The following is a 20,429-nucleotide window of genomic DNA, read 5'->3' as shown; positions in this document are numbered from 1 at the left end:
CTCTGTGAATTGGTTGGGAACGTAATGGACTCTGACTCTTGACGGGGAGGCAGAGGTGGGAAACACTCCCATCTTTATGTCATGAAGCCCAAGATTCCTACACGGGAGAAAGACAGACACAGAGAAGGAGCAAAATGAATGAAATGAAGATGTTGACAACTGGGGAATCCCGGGAGTGGGAAGGGGGGGGGTGGGGGGAGGGGCTGCAGGGGTTCTCCGGAGTGTTCTTCCAGCTTTTCCCTGTAGGACAGAAACTACTACGCAATGAAAAACCGATGCCAATGATCCTCACGGGAGCCTCAGACAGAGGGACAGAATATGACGATGGAGCAAACACAGTGGAGTCTGCCCGGCAGTGGAGGGAAGGCAGTCACAATGGGGAGACCTGTGCTCACAGACCATCTAAACGGGTGCAGTACGCTGAGGAGACAGTGAGGAATGCAGGGTGTGGGTCCTCAGGGATGTGGGAATGGCAAACCTGAAAGTGTGCTTAGTCCCTGGATGCCATGAGGCTTAGTGAATGGCAGAGGAACTAGACTATAACCAAGGAGGAGAGAAAGAGTCAGGTGGGGAGGGAGGAAGGAAAGAAGAAATAGAAAGTTAAAACCAAATGCCCACACCCAGGTCCACTGGTAGCAACCAGAACTCTCCAGAAAAGAGTGCTGCTCTTGAAATGGGCGTGAAACAAGTGAATAAAGGTTCTAAGCTCTGAAATCCCTGCCACAAGCCTCGGCCATCACAGACTGAACTCACCTGGGTGCTCTGCACTGTCCTGAGCACCACACGCTGCCCTGGGAATTCACACTGCAGCCGCGTCACAGGACACTGAGGCTCGGCTAGAGCATCTGTCAGTGCCCGGGAACCCCAGGGCCATGGTTCAGACTCCTCTTTGGCCCACTCCGAAGTCCTCTACCTTGCCACTACGTGGTTCTGCATGTGTTTTCTTCATTAGGAACTTGTTCAAAAACTCTCTATTCTTACACAATTCTAAACTCTGGAGTTCTCGTTTATTCACTTACATACATTTGGAGCTGGCAAATAAAAGGACGGCCCAAAGCAGCAAAAAGAAACTGCTGTCTATAAGATGTCAAGGAAGACACAAAAGCAAACAGACACAAACTGGATCACCATAAAATCCAGTAATACACTGAAAATGATCTCAAATTACCCAGAAAAGATGAAACAGTGTTCTAAGTTTCCTTGTATATGGCAACTTATACATGCCTGACTTATATTGAGAGCAAGGGACCGAGCACTGGACAACACCTGGCATATAGTAACACCACATAAACCCTTATTATAAATCTGGTAATGTGCCTGTTCGGGTGGCTTGGTTGGTTAAGCATCGTCCCATACACCAGAAGGTTTCAGGTTCAATTCCCAGTCATGGCACATGCCTAGGTTGTGGGATTGATCCCAATTAGGTCTCAGCTGATCGATGTTTCTCTCACATCTCTTCTCCTCACTCTCAAGTGAAATCTACAGCTATGTAGATTTCATATATATTTCAGCAATGAATTAAGTTTTATTTGAATAAAAAAAACAAATCTAAAATTTTATTCACTGGAGGGAATGACTACATTACTGTCCAGAAATCTTGCTATCCTGAACACTGAAAACTAAAATTCACCAAGTTGTATGTGGATCCCCTGATTTACAATCTGTCTCATTTTGAGAATTTAAAAAGATTAGAATGAAGGTCTTATTAGAATAAAATTCCATATTATCATAGTTTTTAATAAACATAGCCACTTCTGTAGTTTTAGTCAATAACATTTCCCCAAAACTAAAATTATAATAAAAGCCAAATATATGTAATATGGCAAATCAACATACTTTCTCCCCTAAATCTTCCTTGATTATGGAGTTATGGCAAATACATAACAACAGATGTGAGGCTGCCAATCTAGCCTCACATAATCATCAAAGTCCACACTGCCATAATAATACAGGGGGCAGGGAACCGTGGGAAGGAACTAATGCTACAGCCCCCCTTCCTCTCCAGACGTGGGGGCCATGTGCTAGGTAGGCATTTTGAACCTAACCTCTTTTTATCCTCCCTCAAATGCTGGGACATAAGCATTCCCCTCCTTAACAGGAAAAAATGGAGTTTGAGACGAGGGTAAGTGATGGTTCAAATTCACACAGCTGGTGGGTGGGGGTGGGATTCTGACTCTGGTGCCCACACTCCTTCTTCTTTCTGAAGCCACCTCTATCGCGGGCAGGGAGCCCACAATTGTCTGCTGAAGCACCACTTCATTACGAAAGACACACAAAAAGCAAAAATTGGTAACACCAAAAGCGAGATTAAGGCAAACATGAAATTTAGTAATCAAGGACATACACTGGCGATGAAGTTAGATTCCATAACCACTGTCTTTGTCCTATAAATGTTCCTATGAAAAGTGTATACTTTGAGAAACTATGAAAACATCGAAGGATGACAGTTTTTCATAGTTTTCCTAGAACGTGTTAAAATTATCTAAGAAAAAAGGCAGAATTTGTATTCACTTATTTAACTAAAAACTGATGACGAGAGCATAAATATAATAAGGGACATTTTGGACAAAGATGTCACCTGGAAAGAACTGGAAGATTTAGGGAGCTATGAGCATCAGAATCTGCCTGGTGACATCGCTTTCCTTGTCTTAAGTTGTATTCCATGGAATTCCTGCCTCCTCTAAAGCACTAACAAAGTAGTGGAGTACAAGTCAAAAGGCAGTGTGACTTACTTTGGCTCTCCTATCTTGATGCCAGGATGTTGTGTGTAGGCATGGGAATGTGTGCTGGGGGCAGACTTAAACGCCATTGGACAAATAGAACACTTGTAGAAGACTTCACAGTGAGAACCTTGGATGTGAGACTTCAGTGCGGCCACATCAGAGTACACAACATTGCAATGTACACATCTGTTAGAAAAATAAACACAGAGTCATTAGCACGAGACCATTACACGGGTGTAACTTAGCTGGGTAAAAACTGAGTAAAATGAACACATTTTAACACCCCTTTAAGTTCCTAATAGCTTTCTGGAAGTAGGCTTTGTTTTTTCTAATGCTAGAACATCAAATTATTTTTATGTACGGAAGAAGAAAGATCATGAAGAAGAAAGGTAAAGCTCAAAAGGTCTATTTTTTTTTTAACATCTTGAAAGTTTCTAGAATTGGATGTCCAGACTCCAGACTGTGGTGAGACCAGTGGATCATGGGGCCCATGATCAAGGTCAGGAGCACAGCAAGCCTGTCTTGACTTCTGGCTTTGGAGGAGGTTCCTACATGCTGGATTATGACACGAGGGCCCCGAGGTTCCTCCCACCCCCTTTACCCAATGGCATATCCAGTGGAAGAAATCTTCCCTATCTGATCCTATGTGTCATCATGGAGGGGCACAGAGGAACACGTGAGTTCTGGGCCAAGGCCAAGGCCACTCACTGTTCCTGGTCCACAATGCTGTGGTTAATGTTTCCGGAGGTTAAGGGGCCCATTAGGTAGCGAAGGTCAACCACCTAGTTTGTCTCCTAAAAAATAAATTTAAGTCCACTCCAATTTAAGAAAAGATACAAACGATAAACTTCAAAAAAAAACAAAAAACAAAAAACCCAACATCTCTAAATAAATCATCTCTCTAGCTAACCTCTTTACATCTTGAATTTCTAGTAATTCAGTTAGCTTGTTCCTCATTTCGATCTACTCCTACAGAAATAACTGTAAAATGTAGAGATACATTTCTCCCCAACCCCATCTTTAACACTCAAGGTCTCCCAGCAACACTGAGTGTGTGTGACCATTTGATGACCTGGTTGTCCTTCTCTGTTGACATCAGCTATGTGAGTGGGAAAGCCGATCTGAGGAATGAAGACTGCAGACAGGGCCCGCCTTCCAGGAGGCAGAGCTTAGTGGCGGCTCTATTAATCTAAGGTACTTCTATTCTTAGATCCCCCTTTTGAATTCCTGGAGATACTCCCAAAGCCTCAGGGGAATGGCATGCTCTGAATGACTAATGTTCTATAAAGCGTGCCATGTTAAGCTTTGCAAGCATTTTATAAAAACCATTATTAATGCATTAGCATTTTAAATGGCTTAAAGCATATTGTTCAGCAGCAAATACAGTAACAACACTAAATAACAACAGGAGAATCATTAAGGAAAGCTCCCCCCCCCCTTGTCTACTTCTATTTTAGGCAATAAAGCCACCAAAGCCAAGCATACTGAAATTATTCTGGGTTAACCTGAACTCGTGTTGTCTTGAACAGGTTATTATTGATCCTCTCTGGGCTGGTTTCTCATTTGTAAAATGAGATTTTTTTTTTTTTTTTTTTTAGTCCTTCCCAACCACAGAAGCCTGTGAACCCCATGAAAGGGAAAGGTGACATAAAACAAAACCAGATGGGTTTCTAATGAAACAGAAGCATCCTCTACACCATGTGTCATAGACAAAAGGTTTTTCACAAAAGAAGGGTGGTATTCAAAGGGCAAAAAAATAAGGAAGGGCCTAAAAGAACAAAGAGCTCATTCTCTGAAGTTGCCTGGAGTGAAAGAGTAAATCCTCAAGAAAATAAGCAGGATATTAAAGAACCTACAGCTGATAAAGGAGGTGGCTAAAGCTTGGTCCCAAAAGCATCATGGAGGTCAAAGGAAAACCCTCTTCAATTGAAGGAAAGAAAGAAAAGAGAGAGCTGCAAAATACCAGCCTAGAGTGGGAGAAAGGTTCAGGGTAGCAAGAAGAATGTAAGTAAGACAAACAGAAGTCAGAATCTGAAGGGGCCACACAGTATACTAATACTACTAAAAATCAGTCTGTTGATATTTAAATCCTTTGTGTTCTGGGTATTAAGTTTCTCATAATGTGTTTATTTTTAAAATGTATACAGTACAGAATCCAATAAAATTCCCCTTTCTAGATTCAGATTCAATGGATCGAGAAGCAAGAAAGTCCAGAGAAATATTTGACTTTTACCAAATTAACCATAAGCTGGAAGTGACCCCCCTTCATTATGTAGGAGATGCAATATGATCAAGAAGAAAGAAAATGAGGCATACTGAATCTGAAAGAGACAAAGGAAGACCTGGAGCTGTGTCAGAGAGATTCCTCTGCCAAAAGAAAATAAAACAAACAAAAAAACCTAGAAAGCCAAAAAGAAAAAAAAAAAACATACAAGGCCGAGGGGTTGCTGATCCCCAGTTCAATATTAGACTGGACCTTTATTTAAAACAGCAAGATCTTTATTTAAGATCAAGCCCAACCTGTGTGGCTTAGTAGTTGAGCGTTGACCCATGGACCAGGAGGTCACCGTTTGATTCCGGTCAGGGTATATGCCCAGGGTTGCAGGCTCAATCCCCAGTAATGGGTGTGCAGGAGGCAGCCAATCAATGATTTTCTCTCATCATTGATCCCTCTCTCCCTCTCCCTTCCTCTCTCTGAAGTCAATAAAAACATTTTTTAATTAAAAAACAGTAAGATCAAATTCTTTTCTATCACCTAAAGAGGCAAACATGAGCTAAACTTCAGAATACACAAATACATAGTATTTTTATAGCTACTATAAGCCTCATGTCTGGGGGGGAAACTAAACACAAAAAATTGGGGGTAAAATTCAAGACCCCAAATAAAAGCAACTCTGTGAATGTGGCAAAAGAGGGGGGAAAAGAAAAGCAAGGGAGCTTCAGAGTCTCTGTTTTAATTAGGAAAGGTACCAGGAATAATTAAAGTTATAGGTGTCTCACTTTCTTTAGTCGTTCCAAACTAAGTTTACTTTTATTATATTAGAAAAATAAAGCATCTGAAGAAAGTTTGGCATCTGTTAAAAGAAGAGCACTCAGAACATGTTGTCCATCACCATTATACAAAGAATCCAGTACAGGGACCTTCTAACGTGGGGGAAGAACCACGGTATCACTGTGTACAGATTCTGGGGAAGCAAGGCACCTTCCGTGTGTAACTTTCTCCCTAAGCACTTAGCATGCAGTTGGATCTTCCTGTTTTACTCTGTATCATCCCAATGGAGATGGAGGAAGCATCACACCAATTTTATAGACAGGGCACCGAAGAACAGAGATAACACATGGATTAACACATGATTAGCAGAACTGGTACCCACAAACTCTTGGTTTCTTCACTTCCAAACCCAAGGTTTTCTACTAGGGTAACCCTCAACTCATTAAATATTGTGCATCACAGGTCTGGAGGCAGGAGATTAAAATATGAAATAATGATGCCATAATCAAAATTTAACTGAAATAAAACTATCTAATATATCACTGGACTTCATTTTTATAGATTATAACTGTATTACAACTAAAAAAAAAAAGTCACTGTATATTAACAGTCTAACTTAAAAGACACTACGCAACCAAACAGTTAAGTTTGAGACAAACACACAGTACAGTAATACCTCTATTAACAAAGACACTGTGTCTCAACAACTGGTTTTCTTGGTGGGCCTTCATTGGGTCAAAATATAAAAGGCACAGGAATGCATTTCTGAAGGTCACAAAGTGGAGAACAAAGTTCAAGTAACTCATCAATCGATATTAACTAAACATTAGATTTGTCATATGTTGCAAAAGACACATCTGAGCATCTTAGTGGGCAGTGAAAGGGGTTCTAGTCAAGATGTGTGAAGAGAGGAAGAAGCCTGGGCAGAGGTGATGGAGAAGAAGGACTCGAGAAGGTTACCTGGGGTGGCAGGCGCTTCCACCAAGAGCCACCTTAGAAGAGAACATACACCCAATCCTTTATCATGACAAAGTAAAAGTAAGGAACCATCACACCCTTTCTGATTGAGAGAGGAAAGATTAAGATGTACAGACATGCATGGTATTGTTACAGGAGTTAAAACGCAAAGGAAGACAACAAAAGTATGCTGGAAAGGGCACAGAAAGTAAAGCTTGAGCAGTCCATCAAAGGCAAACCCTGATACATGCACACTCACTTTTGCCCGTAAGGTTCCATTCACCCTCAGGTGTGCGTGGGCCAGGGAGCCAAGCCCACATTCAAGGATTCAAACAGATCAATTCTACCACAAACGAGGAGCTCGGTCCCCAGAGGATCTGTTAATCGAGGTATCACTGCATGACCCTGAACACAATATGCACAGACCACTCCAAATGCTGTGCGGTTAGTAAGTGAACAAGCTTTACTTGCGCGTTAAGTTGACGAAATACTGACCGAAAACCAACTCTCCGCGTGTAGTGCAGACAGTTCTTGGTGACGTGGGTCTGGAAGTGCATCGACCTGCAGATGGCCCCGCACTCGGGGCAGGTGTAGGGAGATTTGTGCTGATGGATTCTCTGGTGGGATGCATAGCTGCACTGGTTGGGAAGCAGCATCTGGCAGATAGTGCAAGTCTTCTAAATAAACCAAAGGGGGAGACAGGGTTGGTCCTACAAAGTACTTTCTAGCACGCAAAGAAGCTTGGTTAGACCTCAAAATCTCTACACAGCGGTCATTTCAAATACGACGATAACTGGTTCTAAGCCCAAGGAAAAAGCAAAACTGAAAGTCACATGTTCAATGAAAAATTCCTTACCCTGTAAAGTAAAAATAACATTTACTAAGTAGGCAGGCTCATCCCAAAGTCTGAAGAGAAGGTCAGCTTTAGGCAGAGTTCCAATTTTGTTACCTTTGCATTTTGTTAAGTGTAAAGAAGAGGTAGCAGAGAGGTGTTCTTGCCAATTATGTGAGCAAATCAACATGAATGTGTAAATACAAGTTTATGGGCATCTATCTTGACAATAGTCACAGTTCTCACAACTCAAAAAAAACGTTCTTTAAAATAATAAAAATGAATTAGAGTCTAATCCAGATTAGATATATACATTTTACATCGCCTCAGTGGTTTGCAATCTGTAAGACAAGGATGCAAAAGAATGGCCACAGCGATTAGTTGTGTTTTTGTTTTTTGGGGTTTGTTTTATTGTGGGGTGTGTGTTTTTTTTGGTTTTTGGGGTTTTTTTGCACATTGATCTTTAAATGAATGAAGTGGACATTATATGACTTATAAGTAAAACCAATGAAGTCAAGTTCAGAAATGTAAATTTAGTTATTAAATTGAAACTTTAGATAGAGCTTAAAATCTAATCACATGTAAAATGAAACTGAGACTGAAATCCTCTTTGGAAAGCTCTGCATCATTAAGTAACCAGGGAAAACTGAAACACGATTTTTCATCCCCTAGAGGTAAGTACTACACATGGCATATTTTTAAAACTTAAAGTAAATATAAACTGAGGGCTTACTACTCCCATTCCAAAAATAAACCTAACATAGCACAAGATAAATGTATTTGAATACTATTTGGATCTTCATGCAATGAGTGTCTAGTATCTTCTAAAATGTACAATTTGCATTTAAAGTCTGTTTTCTTAAAAGCCTCAAAATATAGACTCTAGCTAAGATTTAAAATGATCTTTTGACTGACAAAAGAATTACAACATTTTTTAAAGAATTTTTATTCTTTTAGCTTTTGAATCAAGTCCAAAAATTAATGTTTCAACTTCTGAGCAACTCAGACTAAGAAAAAAAATCAGAAACTCTCTTGAAAATTTTTTGTTTTTCTCCTGAAAGAACTAAAATACAAATTTTATCCCACAAAATGTTTATTATAATCACAGAGTAAGCACATTACAGGCAGCTTTGACGAGGTTAGCATCATTAAAAAATACCATTCCTTTTCTAATAACAATATACCAAAGGTTAAAACAAGCCACGCCAAAGAAAACCAATCAACAGATTTGTTAATTATTAGATCCTGTTGACATCTACCTTATCACAGGTACTCATCTCTTTCTCTGGACTAAAATTTTCTATTTTCACCACAATCATTAATCTCAGGCAGTGAATTATAATGTCTGAATTTCCACAACATCTTAAATGTCTTGCTCTTACTTAGGAATAAAATCAACATATTCTATACTAAAGTCAAATCATATTTCATTTATATAGATACTAACTCCATTCTACCGTAAGTCAAATGAACTACACATTTTAAATAAATACATTTAAATACAACATCTCATTTAGTTATCATAATAACGTATGAAGTAGACATTATTATGTCATTTTACAGATGAGGAAATGGGGTTTGAGAAGTTAAGAAACTGCCACGGCCCCACAGTTAGTAAGAACCAGGATGTGACTGGACGCTGACTACTTCCAAGGCCTGTGACGGAGTGCTCGTGGGGGGGTGTCGTGGGGGTTACAAGGAATGAACAAACACAAATACACAGGAGAAACACTTTAGCAAATACCCCTCAATACCAACGGTGACCAGTATGTTAGCATGACAGGTGCTCCCCCTCCCTCCACAGCTTCTCTTTCGTCAAGTGCATTGTGGTTAAACTATTTTTATAATAGAAAAAAACAGCAATAAAAAGAAAAATCTACAAAGGAGACAAAGTATGTGTTCCGTAAAAACTGAAAAATCTTTCATGTTATCCCTCATCAAGATATGTATAGCCTTCACAATACACATAAAATTCACAATGAATTGTGTAAATGCTCTTCCCTATTGGACATTTATATGCTTATAAAACATATATAACTATATAAAAAGTTATGAATGTGTTGCTGGTGAAAAAGCTTTGTTTCTAACAAATTAACAATAAAATATCAAAATTATTCAATTCAAAATAGGTTTTGTAAGTTATTAAGTGCTCTTTACAACAGAAACCTGTGACTACAAACACTGAAAAATGTTTAGAGTTTCGGGGTCACCCAAACACCACCCTATCAACCCCAACTTCTCTCACACCAGCTCTTCCTGTCTGACAGTGTGCAGGGTGGTCCCCCCTTATCTCCCCCACCCCCCCACCCCACCCCACCTTGGGGCTCTGTGAGAGCTGGGTCCAGCTATAACCCCCAGCACTGCCACAGCCACTGACCAGCTACAGGAATGTGCACGATCCACATCCACTGGGTGAGGTTCCGCACGCTCTTTAGATGCAGAAGTACCATGAAAAAGTGGGAGCCGGGGTGGACTACAGCTTCAAACCAAGATGCTTTCATATTCCGCCATGACTGAAAAGGGAGCAGCACCAGCCACTGGGAATTGCGCTGATTGAGGACCTCAGGTTCAGTGTGCACATACAGATGTGTATACATCCGTGCACACGCACTGTATTTTCTCCCACATCCCTGCTGCTGCTCCTCACCTCCATTCCGCTCTGAGAAACAGCATGCTGTTTAGGTTGTAGACATTTCTCCTAGATGGTTGGTGTGACATCCATAGCTTTGAAGTCACTAAGTACAGTTCACCTAACTGAACGTCCTTGGATTTTAGTCACCGTGACTGCTTAGACAGTATTGTTATCCCTGCTCCTGAGAGAATGGTGATCAAAGGCATGTGTCCCATTAGCTTCTCTGGGATCTTTTGCCTTCAATGCCCCTTGACCCCCTTCTCCGGATGTGGGGGACGTATTAGGGCAGAGGAGCAGGCCAGGATTTCTGTGGTCTAAAAGACATGACTTCGTTCTGTTTTTAATATAAACAAAGAAACTACAATATATCTTAAAACTCTAACTCCCTACACGTTGAGACTATTTACAAGAGGGCAAAGCCATTTAATGTGACAATACCTGTCTTTTGAATAAAAAAGAGTAAAAGTACTTAAAAGGTGTCAAGTGTCTTCTGACATTTTATTTACATCATCTAAAAATGGATGAATGTTTTCAGAATTTCAGCTAATTTCTATTCTGGGGCAGACTCATCTGCTTAGAAAACTGCTACTTTTTCAGGAAAGATAGTACTTTTCAAGTGAGGAAGCACGAGAAGCTACAGGAAAACAAAGCTGAAAAGTAATCATGATCTACACTTGACAACTACACGCATTGCGCCTTCTCTGCCCACTCTGGCACCAAAATCGATGGCTGCCTCTCCCATGGGCTGTGAGGCAGGACAACCTACGGCCCTATTAAGGTTCAGGGATGTCCGAGTAACAAGGAAACAATCCTGTGTTTCCATTCATATTTTGTGGAGAAAAATAGGTACAAGGGGAAAGGTGATAAAGGCGAGAGACACGTGAGTTAGCACAGCATGTATTTATGCGTAAATTCAGAGACCAAAGGCGAGAGACAGCGAGAGACAGCCAGAGACATTGCATCTAAAGGTCAAAACAGTCAGCTTCACAGGCAGCCCAGAGGCGAAGTAAGCTGTTTCTGCCTCTTTAACAGCAGCTCTATAGCCTTCTGTCTACAGCATTATTACAAAAAAATAACAACAACAATGAAGCATACTCATTTGTTTTCTGGTTTTCACATTCACACATCTTCACAATGAGAATCCAGAGAGAGCATTTCATTTCCAATCTCACTGCAACGGAAATAAGAATTACAGCAGAAATGACTATATGCCTTTGTTCCCAGAGCTGGTTTGGTTGTGATGTTTTTTCCCCTTATTCTGTTACAAAAAAAAAAAAATCCCTAGTATAATTGACAGTAGAATGGGCACATTTTCAGAAAATATGGTCAATGTACAGAATCCACTCAGATGATAATCAGTGGAGAACAGAGTTAAGTTCAGGTTGATAACACTGAACTATAAACTGAGACAGGCCTCGCCTAACTAAAATTAAAATGAAGCATTTCAGAGCAGGGCCAAAATCTCAAAGTCCTGAGCCTACAGCTAATAATGGTATTTGGGGTGGGCGAGGAAACCCAGGCAGGCACCAGTTTCCGGAAGCTGCCTAAGCAGAATACTTCCAGAAACGAGATCTGGCTGGGCTGCTCAAGATAATGTAATGCACTTGGTATACTGTATTAACGATGCCCAGAAAGTTCCTGAACTACACTGAGTCCCTGAGAGGGAGGACAGGACAGTAAGTCACCTTCACCTGCACTCTTGCAGCTGGTCTGGATGTAACCCACGAGACAATTCTCAAATGATTCCAATGGTGCCACCCTGTAAAATGCTGTGTCTATATCACAGGTTATCAGCATGACCCAGGGAAGGAACAGCGAACCAGCAATACAGAAGTCTTGCCTTGAGTCCCAACTATGCCACACACTGGGCATTTGTGTCTTCAATTGGAAAACACAAGGGCTGACCAAAGGACCTACAGCATCCAATCCTATGGCTGATGCGGACTCTACAAGAAAACTGATTTTGCCAATTTTTTAGAGGTCACTGAGTGCACTGCCAGTCTGTACTTGGCTAAATTTAGCCCTAGTTTCAGAGAGGTGAAGCGATGACATTCTAACACATCTAAATATTAATTATTAAAACTAAAGTTGTCAGCTCTTCAATACTTTATGGAGCGGAGGAAAGCTTCTCTTGCCCCTTCACCCACTCCTGTATTCAATGTGTCCCAAAGCAGGGGTCAGTCATCATATAGGTCAGCATACAAACCCCAACCAGGGCAGATCAACTGATGTTCCAAGTCCGGTCGGTGCCCATGTGCTCCGTGTTGCTTGGCACTGCTTGGTCTGGTGCGGCTGGGAATGTCCTGCCACCCTCGTCCTCTCCTTCAGCTGCCTGCTCCCGTGAGAGACAGATGTAGGCAGGACAGCTAACCCGGCAGTAAGCACACATGAAGCACTGCCCCATATCATGTACCAGAGTGTGACAGAATTCCAAAACTTGAACTCAAACTCCAGCTAAAACATATATTCATATCCTACTCTTAGCATAGACCTGCCCCTGAGGGCTTCTGAGCACAGGGCCAGATAGTAACAGAGTGGCATTGACCCTCTAGAGTCTAGACAATCATTGCTTTCACAGAGCATCTCAGCTGCTGGCAAGTCAGAATTCAGCAAGTGCCATCAAAGCCTTACTCTACCATTACATACTGGCAAAGTCCCACAAGGCTAATCACACAGGTACACAAGATGGCGAAGGATATCTGGCATGTACAGCCACAGCTGGGGCAACCAGAGAGACCTTTGCTAGGTTCAAACACGTACCCTTAGAAAACTCAGAAAAGGATCTGGTCAAACCATAAACAGGAGTCCAAATATACATGAATAGAAAATGAAAGATACAAAGTGAAGGAAGATGGTGACTGCACCAAACCAAGAAGAGGTTGTTCTCTAGAGGAAGGTTGAGGTCTCCGAGGTAGGACCCCACAGATGTCAACAGGGGGAAAAGAGCTTGACCTCAAACCTTTTACAGAAGGGACTAAGGAAAAGGGGATGTGCACTGGGCAGAGGAAATGTCTGAGTCAGAAGAGAGCCTCAGGGAGTCAAATAGAATGCTGTCCTCCATTGTTTAGTTCCCAAAACAACTGAGAATCACTGGCTGAAGCCTCGGGCAGAGTCCACTGATGTAATTCCGAATCTCTCCTTGAAAACAGCAGCTACTTTCAGACATTTAAACAACAGAGTGGAACTTTCACTTCTAGGAAAAGAGATGATAAGTCCCTTTCCTTATTCCTTCCACTAAGCACAACTAAATCTCCCAGGCATTGTGTATAAAGCAAGCACAAGCCTCTGAAAGGCTGGAGATGAGCAAGCTGGCCAGGGAACCAAGGAATGACAGAGTGTAGAAGACTTATAATTAAAAAATAATGAAAGAAATAAAAAAAAGATCTAAGTAAATAAATATTCTATGTTCATGGACTGAAAGACTCAACGTAAGTAAAGATATCAATTCTCCCCAAAACTGATACAGATTTAATTCCTAGCAAATTCCCAACTAGATTTTTTTATACATACTGACAAAAGTATTCTAAACTTTATTTATATAGAAAGGCAAATAAACTGGAATACTTAAAATTTCTGAGAAAAAAGAATAAAGCTGGAAGAGTCAGTCTATTGGATTTCAAGGCATTTTATAGTTATAATTTACATGGTGATATTGGTGAAGAGATGGACACATAAATCAATGGTACAGAATAGATAACCCAGAAATACCTACACTAATATGTCCAACTGAAATCTGACAAAGGTGCACAAGAATTCAATGGAGGACAGACAGCCTTCTGGACAAATGGTATTGGAGGAAGAGGACATGCATAGGCACAAATATATAAATAAACAAGCCTCAACCCAAGTCTTCTACCTTATACAAAAATTAACCCCAAATGGATCACAGGCTTCAATGTAAAGCCTAAAATTTTAGGAAAAAACATGGGAGAAAAACTTTAGGATCAAGAACAAAGAGCTCTTATAGTTGAAAAAAGCACATACTATGAAAGAAAAAATTGATAAATTGGACTTCAACAAAATGAAAAACTTTTACTCTACCAAAGACCTTGTAAAAGATTTTTTTTTAAAGGCAAGCCACAGACTGGGAGAAAAGACATGCAACCACATATCCAACAAAAAAGACTACTATCTAGAAATATCAAAAATTCTTAAAACTCAACGGTGGGGGGAAATACCTAATCAGAAAAGGGCAAAAGACATGAAGAGACATGTCACCAAAAGGATATACAGATGGCAAATAAACGTACGAAAAAATGTTTAAAAGTATCAGCTATTGGGGAACCGCACACTAAAACCAGAATGAGCTATTACTACACACCTATCGGGTGGAGAAAATAGAAAAACACCACCAAATGCTGTCAAAGATGCAGAGAAACCGAACCACTCAGACACTGCTCGTGGAATATAAAATGGTGCAGCCACTCTGGAAAAGAGTTGTGTTGTTGTTTTTTTAATATAACTATGCAATTAACATATGACCCAACCATTGCACACCTGGGCAATTATCAAAGCGAAATGAAAACCTATGTCTACACAAAAGCCTGTACACAAATGTTTATAGCAGCTCTATTCATATTAGCCCCAAACTGGAAAAAATGGAGCCATCATCCATCCTTCAATGACTGAATGGTTCAACAGCCTGTGGTACAACCACATGATGGAATACTACTCAGCAATAACAAGGAATGAACCATCGATACATGCAACAACTGAATGAATCTCCAGGGAATGGTGCCGAGTGAAGTCAATTTCAAAAGGTTATAAATGGCCTGGCTCCATTTACACAGCATTCTTGAAGTGATTAGAAACGGCTTAAAAAGGGGTGGGGTGGCTCTAAAAAAATGAAAGATCCTTGTGGTTATGGAAATACTCTATATTGACTGCATCAATGCCAACATCCTGGTTATGATATTACCAGAGGCCTGGTGCACAAAATTCATGCACTGGGGTGGAGGAGTTCCCCTCAGCCTGGCCTGCGTCCTCTCGCAGTCCAGGACCTCTCACTCCGTATCAGCCACCTGTTCGCTGCTTCTTACCATTCATCTAGCTTTGCACTGAGAGGCTCCCGCCAACACCACTGTGCTCGCCAGCCCATGAACCTGACTTCTGGCTGACCAGCGCTCCTCCTGTGGGAGCGAACTGACCACCAGGGGCCAGCTCCTGCACTGAATGTCTGCCCCCTGGTTGTCAGTGTGCATCATAGCGACTGGTCGTTCCAGTTTTTCTGCTGTAATGGTCACTTAGCCTTTTGTTATATAGATTCTGTATTTTGTTACCACTGGAGGAAAGTGGATTAAAACAGTATACAGGGTGTCTCTATTATTTCTCGCATGATTCTAAAATATTCAAAATAAAATATTTCATTTTAAAAATGGAATGATCTGAGAAGACCTGGGACATAAGCACAGAACATTTCAGCACAATCAGATAAGATTTTGAAATCATCAGGGTAATTCTAAGTAGATGTTGGGCAGGAGGGAGGGAGAGGGGGATATCCCTGCTGACAGTCAAGTAACACACCTTTCTCTAGACCCAGTTAAGTCGAAAGGCAATGAGCGAGGGCTGATGGACCTGTTGGTCTCACAGAGGCCCAAGATCACACACTTGAACCTTCAGAATCAACAGAGGCAGCAGGGCCGGTTCAGGAATCCGTGTGGATGATTCTCAAACCAAATCCCCTGTGCAAACACCTAAGGAACCCTGCCCGGGAGAAACCTTGGGGAACTGCAGGCAGAGTATCTAAACTGCCCGGGGGTCCCGTTCAAGAAAGGACGGGAGGGTGTGAGACATGGAAGGCTGTTACAAATGTGAGGTCCTCTACTCTTTCTCAATTCACCTGTGAGCTACCGAAAAGGTGAAGGTTAAAGGAGAAACGGATGTAAGTTTAAATCCACGAATGTAAGGACAACAGAAGAAAGAAGGTGCTCAGGAAGACTGGTACCTGAGGTGTCATTAGTTCAACCTCTAAGTTTTGTAAGAATTCACAGCAACGGTCCGCTGCTGGATGGGGTTAGCCCTTTTAAATGCTATTCTCAGAGAAGAGACATATAAGTGGATTGTCTCCCCCATTTGAATTTAAGTTTAAGAATTATGAACTGGCAAAAGGTCATGTGAATGGCAAGCTGGAGAAGATGAGATGAAGATTTTCTCTCTTTTTTCTTCTGTTCTTCCTGTCTTCAGCCCCACCTCCCACTGCCACACCAGGGGACATGGATGGGAGAGGACCACTGTAGCTTTGCTAACTTTGAGGCTAGTCCAGCAAGAGCCACAATTATAAAGTCTCTCCTGGACTGTGGGAGACTTTAGGTGGGGAAAAGGAAACAGAACAAACAGAACTAAAGACATGAGTTTGTTTGTTTGTTTCCTGCTTCCTTTTAAGATGGAAAGAAATATTACCCCGCTGATAAAGTGGGGACAAGATAAGAGGGTGCTCATACAGAGCCCACGCATTCTCACTAGGACAAACGAAAGAGCAACATCAATCACTGTCCTCTTGAACTTGGTGGGCATGTTACTCTTTTGAGTGTTTTACTATCAGAGCCAATGAGACATTTAACATCCAATACTGTAAGAATGTTCTCAAAACTCTTTATCACTTCCATTTCCACTAAACTGAAAACCCAAGAGATTAAAATTATTGAGGTATGTTTGATCTTCTATTCTCCAAATTCAAAATACTGCAAAGAACTCAATGTAATCATAGCCCTTGGGAAACTATCATGAAGATATTGGAGGTAAATAAAAGAAAAATCGGTTTGCCATTGCAACTTCATAAACAGAAGTTTGAGTGAGAGTATATTAGCACAAATAGCACCCATTTCCAATTCTAGTAAGGACAATAAATCACATAATCTCTCTATGCTAATATGTTTCATTCAATATGTCCAGCTACTTCCAAATGATAGGTATCATGTATTTGTAAAACACATTTATCTAAGAGCCAAAAACTGTCCGTGGAGAGAAGCAACGATAGGGATCAGTTGGCTGATGTCCACTGTGAAATGTATTTCACCAACATCGACCTGTAATTCGCTAAAACAACAAAAAAGCTGCAAACAAATGCAACGGTTTCCTATTCAATGGTGATGGGTTTCCCACTCGTAGCTTAAATTGGCCATAATAAAAAATATTACTGAATATTCTTCAGGACCAAGCAGGCAAACCATAAAATGGATACCAATTAGGTATGTTTAACTACAAAAAGACAGTAAATTTAAGTAACAACAGGAATTTTTAAAATACCAATATTGTCACTAATAATTAAGGAACATTGGTGATGCAGCCTGAGTTGGGATGATACTCTAATTAGCTAGATCTCAGACTCCCTACATATATTCCAATGATCCAACAATTAAGAACTCCGTTACTGACCCTAAATTGTAGGTGCCATAACTCAACTAGTACAGAGAGTTTCTATCTGTTTAGGAGAAATCAACTTCCCCGAAAACATTTTAAAGTAACATTCACGTTTCAACGTTGTTCTGTTCTATGAAAACAATGCTTCCTCTCTCGTCTATGTGCATACATACATCCACACGCATCCACACACCCCCTTCCACTTAACTGAGCTCCTCCCCCAAAACCAAGGGCATCGTATAGAACACTCATGTCTACAGATTCATCACTGAAACACCAAAATGTAAATGATACTCTACTTGTCCACTCGTTTCTGCAGCCTGCTGGAAATGCGTAGCCAGCGATGTCTCGTCCTGGAACACTTCGTTGCACTCCAAACATTTCAGACTATGCCTGCAGAGCTTGGACGGGTCTTCGTCTAGAGGCATAGCTGGAATGGTGGGTGTGCTTGAAGGAGCCGATATGACCGTCCCAGTTATACCAGATTGGATTTTTGTTACAGTGTGTGTGCCAGCCGCCACAGAGCTTGGCAGAGTGGAAGATGAAGCAGAAGTATTGCTTGGTGGAGAAACAATCATTTGATCTGCTGGGACGGGCTTTAGGATCAAGTGGGAGCACTGCATGACCACCCCCTTCTCCTTATGCCCACGGGCATGGGAGAGGAGGCTGCACTTGTTGTAGAAAACGAGGTTCTTTGTACAGTGGTTACATGTCACCTCGATGCGCACACTGCGTCTGTCGTAGTGCTGAGTCAGACTCTTTTCCAGAGCGAAGGAGTCGCCACACTCCAAGCACTTGTACCCGCGGGTGGGCAGCGTGATGCCTGCGTTCGCAGGGGGACTGAGGTTGGGGATGTAAATTGGAACAGGGTTGACACTGCTCAGCACCTTGTTGAAAGCTTCCACCACAGAGCTCTGCAAGGAGGACACCACCTGGACTCGAGAAACCTTTTTGGGTGGTTGTGAGACAGCTGCATTGATTATTGCCTGCTTTATTTGCTGCTGAGGTTTGGTTAGCACTTGGCGGAGCTCAGAGGTGGCCTGTGCGCCCTGAGGCAGAAGGTTAAGGTTGGCGAGGTGCACTGTCTTTGGCACGAGTTTGGCATTGGCCAGGCTGGATGCCGGCACCACAACGGTTTGCTGCTGGATGGCATTAGCAGCTTTAATGATGGCGCTGCTGGCGCTCTGAACAGAGGCAGCAGATATGACTGTGGCTTTGACCGTTGTGTTGTTAGCGAGCTTCAAATTAATGACTTGAGATCCTGCTGTCTTCACAGCAGACACTGGGAGGAAGGCAGTTGCCACGGGCTTAATAGTGACCTGCTTGGGAGTCAGCTCTGCAGGGCTAATCGCGTTGGCGACAAGGGCAGACTGCAGAGGCGCTCTGGGGGGAGAGGCAAGGACGGCAGCTGCAGCTGGGGATGACAGAAGCGACGTCACAGAAGCCAACACAGGCCCTGGATGCTCGGGCTTTTTTCCAGAGTCGAGATCAACTTCTGGCAATACCCTTGTCACTGTTCTCTTTATTTCCCCAGAGGACGTCTTAATGGTTTTGATGCGGACTTTGGGAATTGCTGGTGTTGATCCTGCAGGGGACGACGGAGATCCCTTGCTACTGTTTTCACTTGAAATGCTCCTGGGGCTATCCGGCTGCTTCAGGGACACCTTTTTCGTCCCATCGATGAGACTCTGGGACTCGGGAGACTTTTCAATGGCTCTAGGACTATCATTGACTTCTTTTGGTAATGGAGAGGGTTCCCGCGAATTGGTCACTGGCTCTTTACTGGCGCCGGAAGCAGCCTTTTTAGCACTAAGAGCGGCGATGGCAGCTATGCAGGAAGAAAGCTTAGAGGATGGCTTTGACCTTGACGGAACCACGCCGACAAGGGTAGTGTCGTTCTTCTCAGAGCTCAGCTTCCCGTCATGGACCCTATTTTCAAGCACCTTTTCAGAGTTTTCCTTCAATTTATCCTCCACTTTTCTGACTTTAAAAGGTTCATAAACACTCAGATTGATAGAATTTGTTTCTGTTTCTCTCTTGATAACTTTGTTTTTGTCTGCATGGCCTGAAGTAGAGATTCCAGTTTTGCTTAAGCTTCCCCCTCCAAGCGCCTTCAGTTTCTCGTAGTCCTGTTGGGAAACAGACCCCGTCAACACATTCGATCTAAAACTCGAATGCAAGTCCTCTTTATCAGGGGGGTCATCCACCTCTATCTTCTCATCATCGTCAAACTCTTCAGCACTAGAGATAGGGCTAAACTGGCTGAAAGCGGAGTCTTTTAGAGTCACCTCTGAGGTAGGCACATCTCCTTTCAAGGACTTTGACCCCTCTTTACTGTAGCCGTCCAGAGAGGACGCTGTGAGGAACCCATTGTGCAGGCCATTGCCCGTGGGGTGGCCGTCTTTCTCGGAGCCCTCGGAGGAGGAATCAATGTTCCGAACGTTCTTAACAATAACACTGACGCCCACGTCGGAAGAGGATGGCGTGTGGGAGTCGTCCTCTCGCTTGATGTGGCTCTCCTGGTCATCGTGTCCAGATTCAATAGCTGCTTTAGGATCGACCATATCTGGGATGTCGAACGCTGCCAGGAGGTCATCAAAGTCGGGGGTCTTCATATCCCCCATGGTCATGAATTGGATCAGATGTTCTGTTAAACAAACAGAATAATTCCATCAGCAACTGGCATTTCAAAACGAGAAGAAAAACACCCTCCAGGATTTACACTAGCACAGTGATGATAACCCAAGAAGAGCAAGTCGGTAACTGCACAATTATTATAATTACAGAAAAATTCTGAGTCAAAGGGAACACATTTTCAGAGGACATATATAAAGCCTTGAGAATTGTAGATTCAAAGGAATTCCTCCAAAATGCCGCACACCGCATGATCAGTATGGCACCACTCTGAATACAACTGATCAAAGCTGTTACCTC

General features: G+C 42.1%; 1 protein-coding gene across 10 annotated transcripts in view; it reads right to left on the bottom strand.

Annotated features, from left to right (window-relative positions):
• The window catches only part of ZNF532 (zinc finger protein 532), a 103,213-nt gene that overhangs the window by 32,361 nt on the left and 50,423 nt on the right, over positions 1-20,429 (bottom strand). For 8 of the 10 annotated variants that reach the window (XM_084888284.1, XM_084888278.1, XM_084888276.1 and 5 more), the window contains 3 exons: positions 17,795-20,142; positions 7,168-7,349; positions 2,733-2,909 (listed from right to left, as the gene is read on the bottom strand). In XM_084888284.1, coding sequence (XP_084744410.1) covers positions 2,733-2,909; positions 7,168-7,349; positions 17,795-20,125 — 2,690 coding nt within the window. In that variant the 5' untranslated portion in view covers positions 20,126-20,142. The remainder of the gene's footprint in view (positions 1-2,732; positions 2,910-7,167; positions 7,350-17,794; positions 20,143-20,429) is intronic. The other 2 variants (XM_084888279.1, XM_084888277.1) reach the window with 2 other exon arrangements.

The sequence above is a fragment of the Pipistrellus hanaki genome (assembly GCF_964339955.1).
Source record: "Pipistrellus hanaki genome assembly, chromosome: 6".
NCBI classification, from domain to species: domain Eukaryota; kingdom Metazoa; phylum Chordata; class Mammalia; order Chiroptera; family Vespertilionidae; genus Pipistrellus; species Pipistrellus hanaki.
Note: the sequence above shows the minus strand (reverse complement) of the source record. Positions and strands in the feature narration are given on the sequence as shown.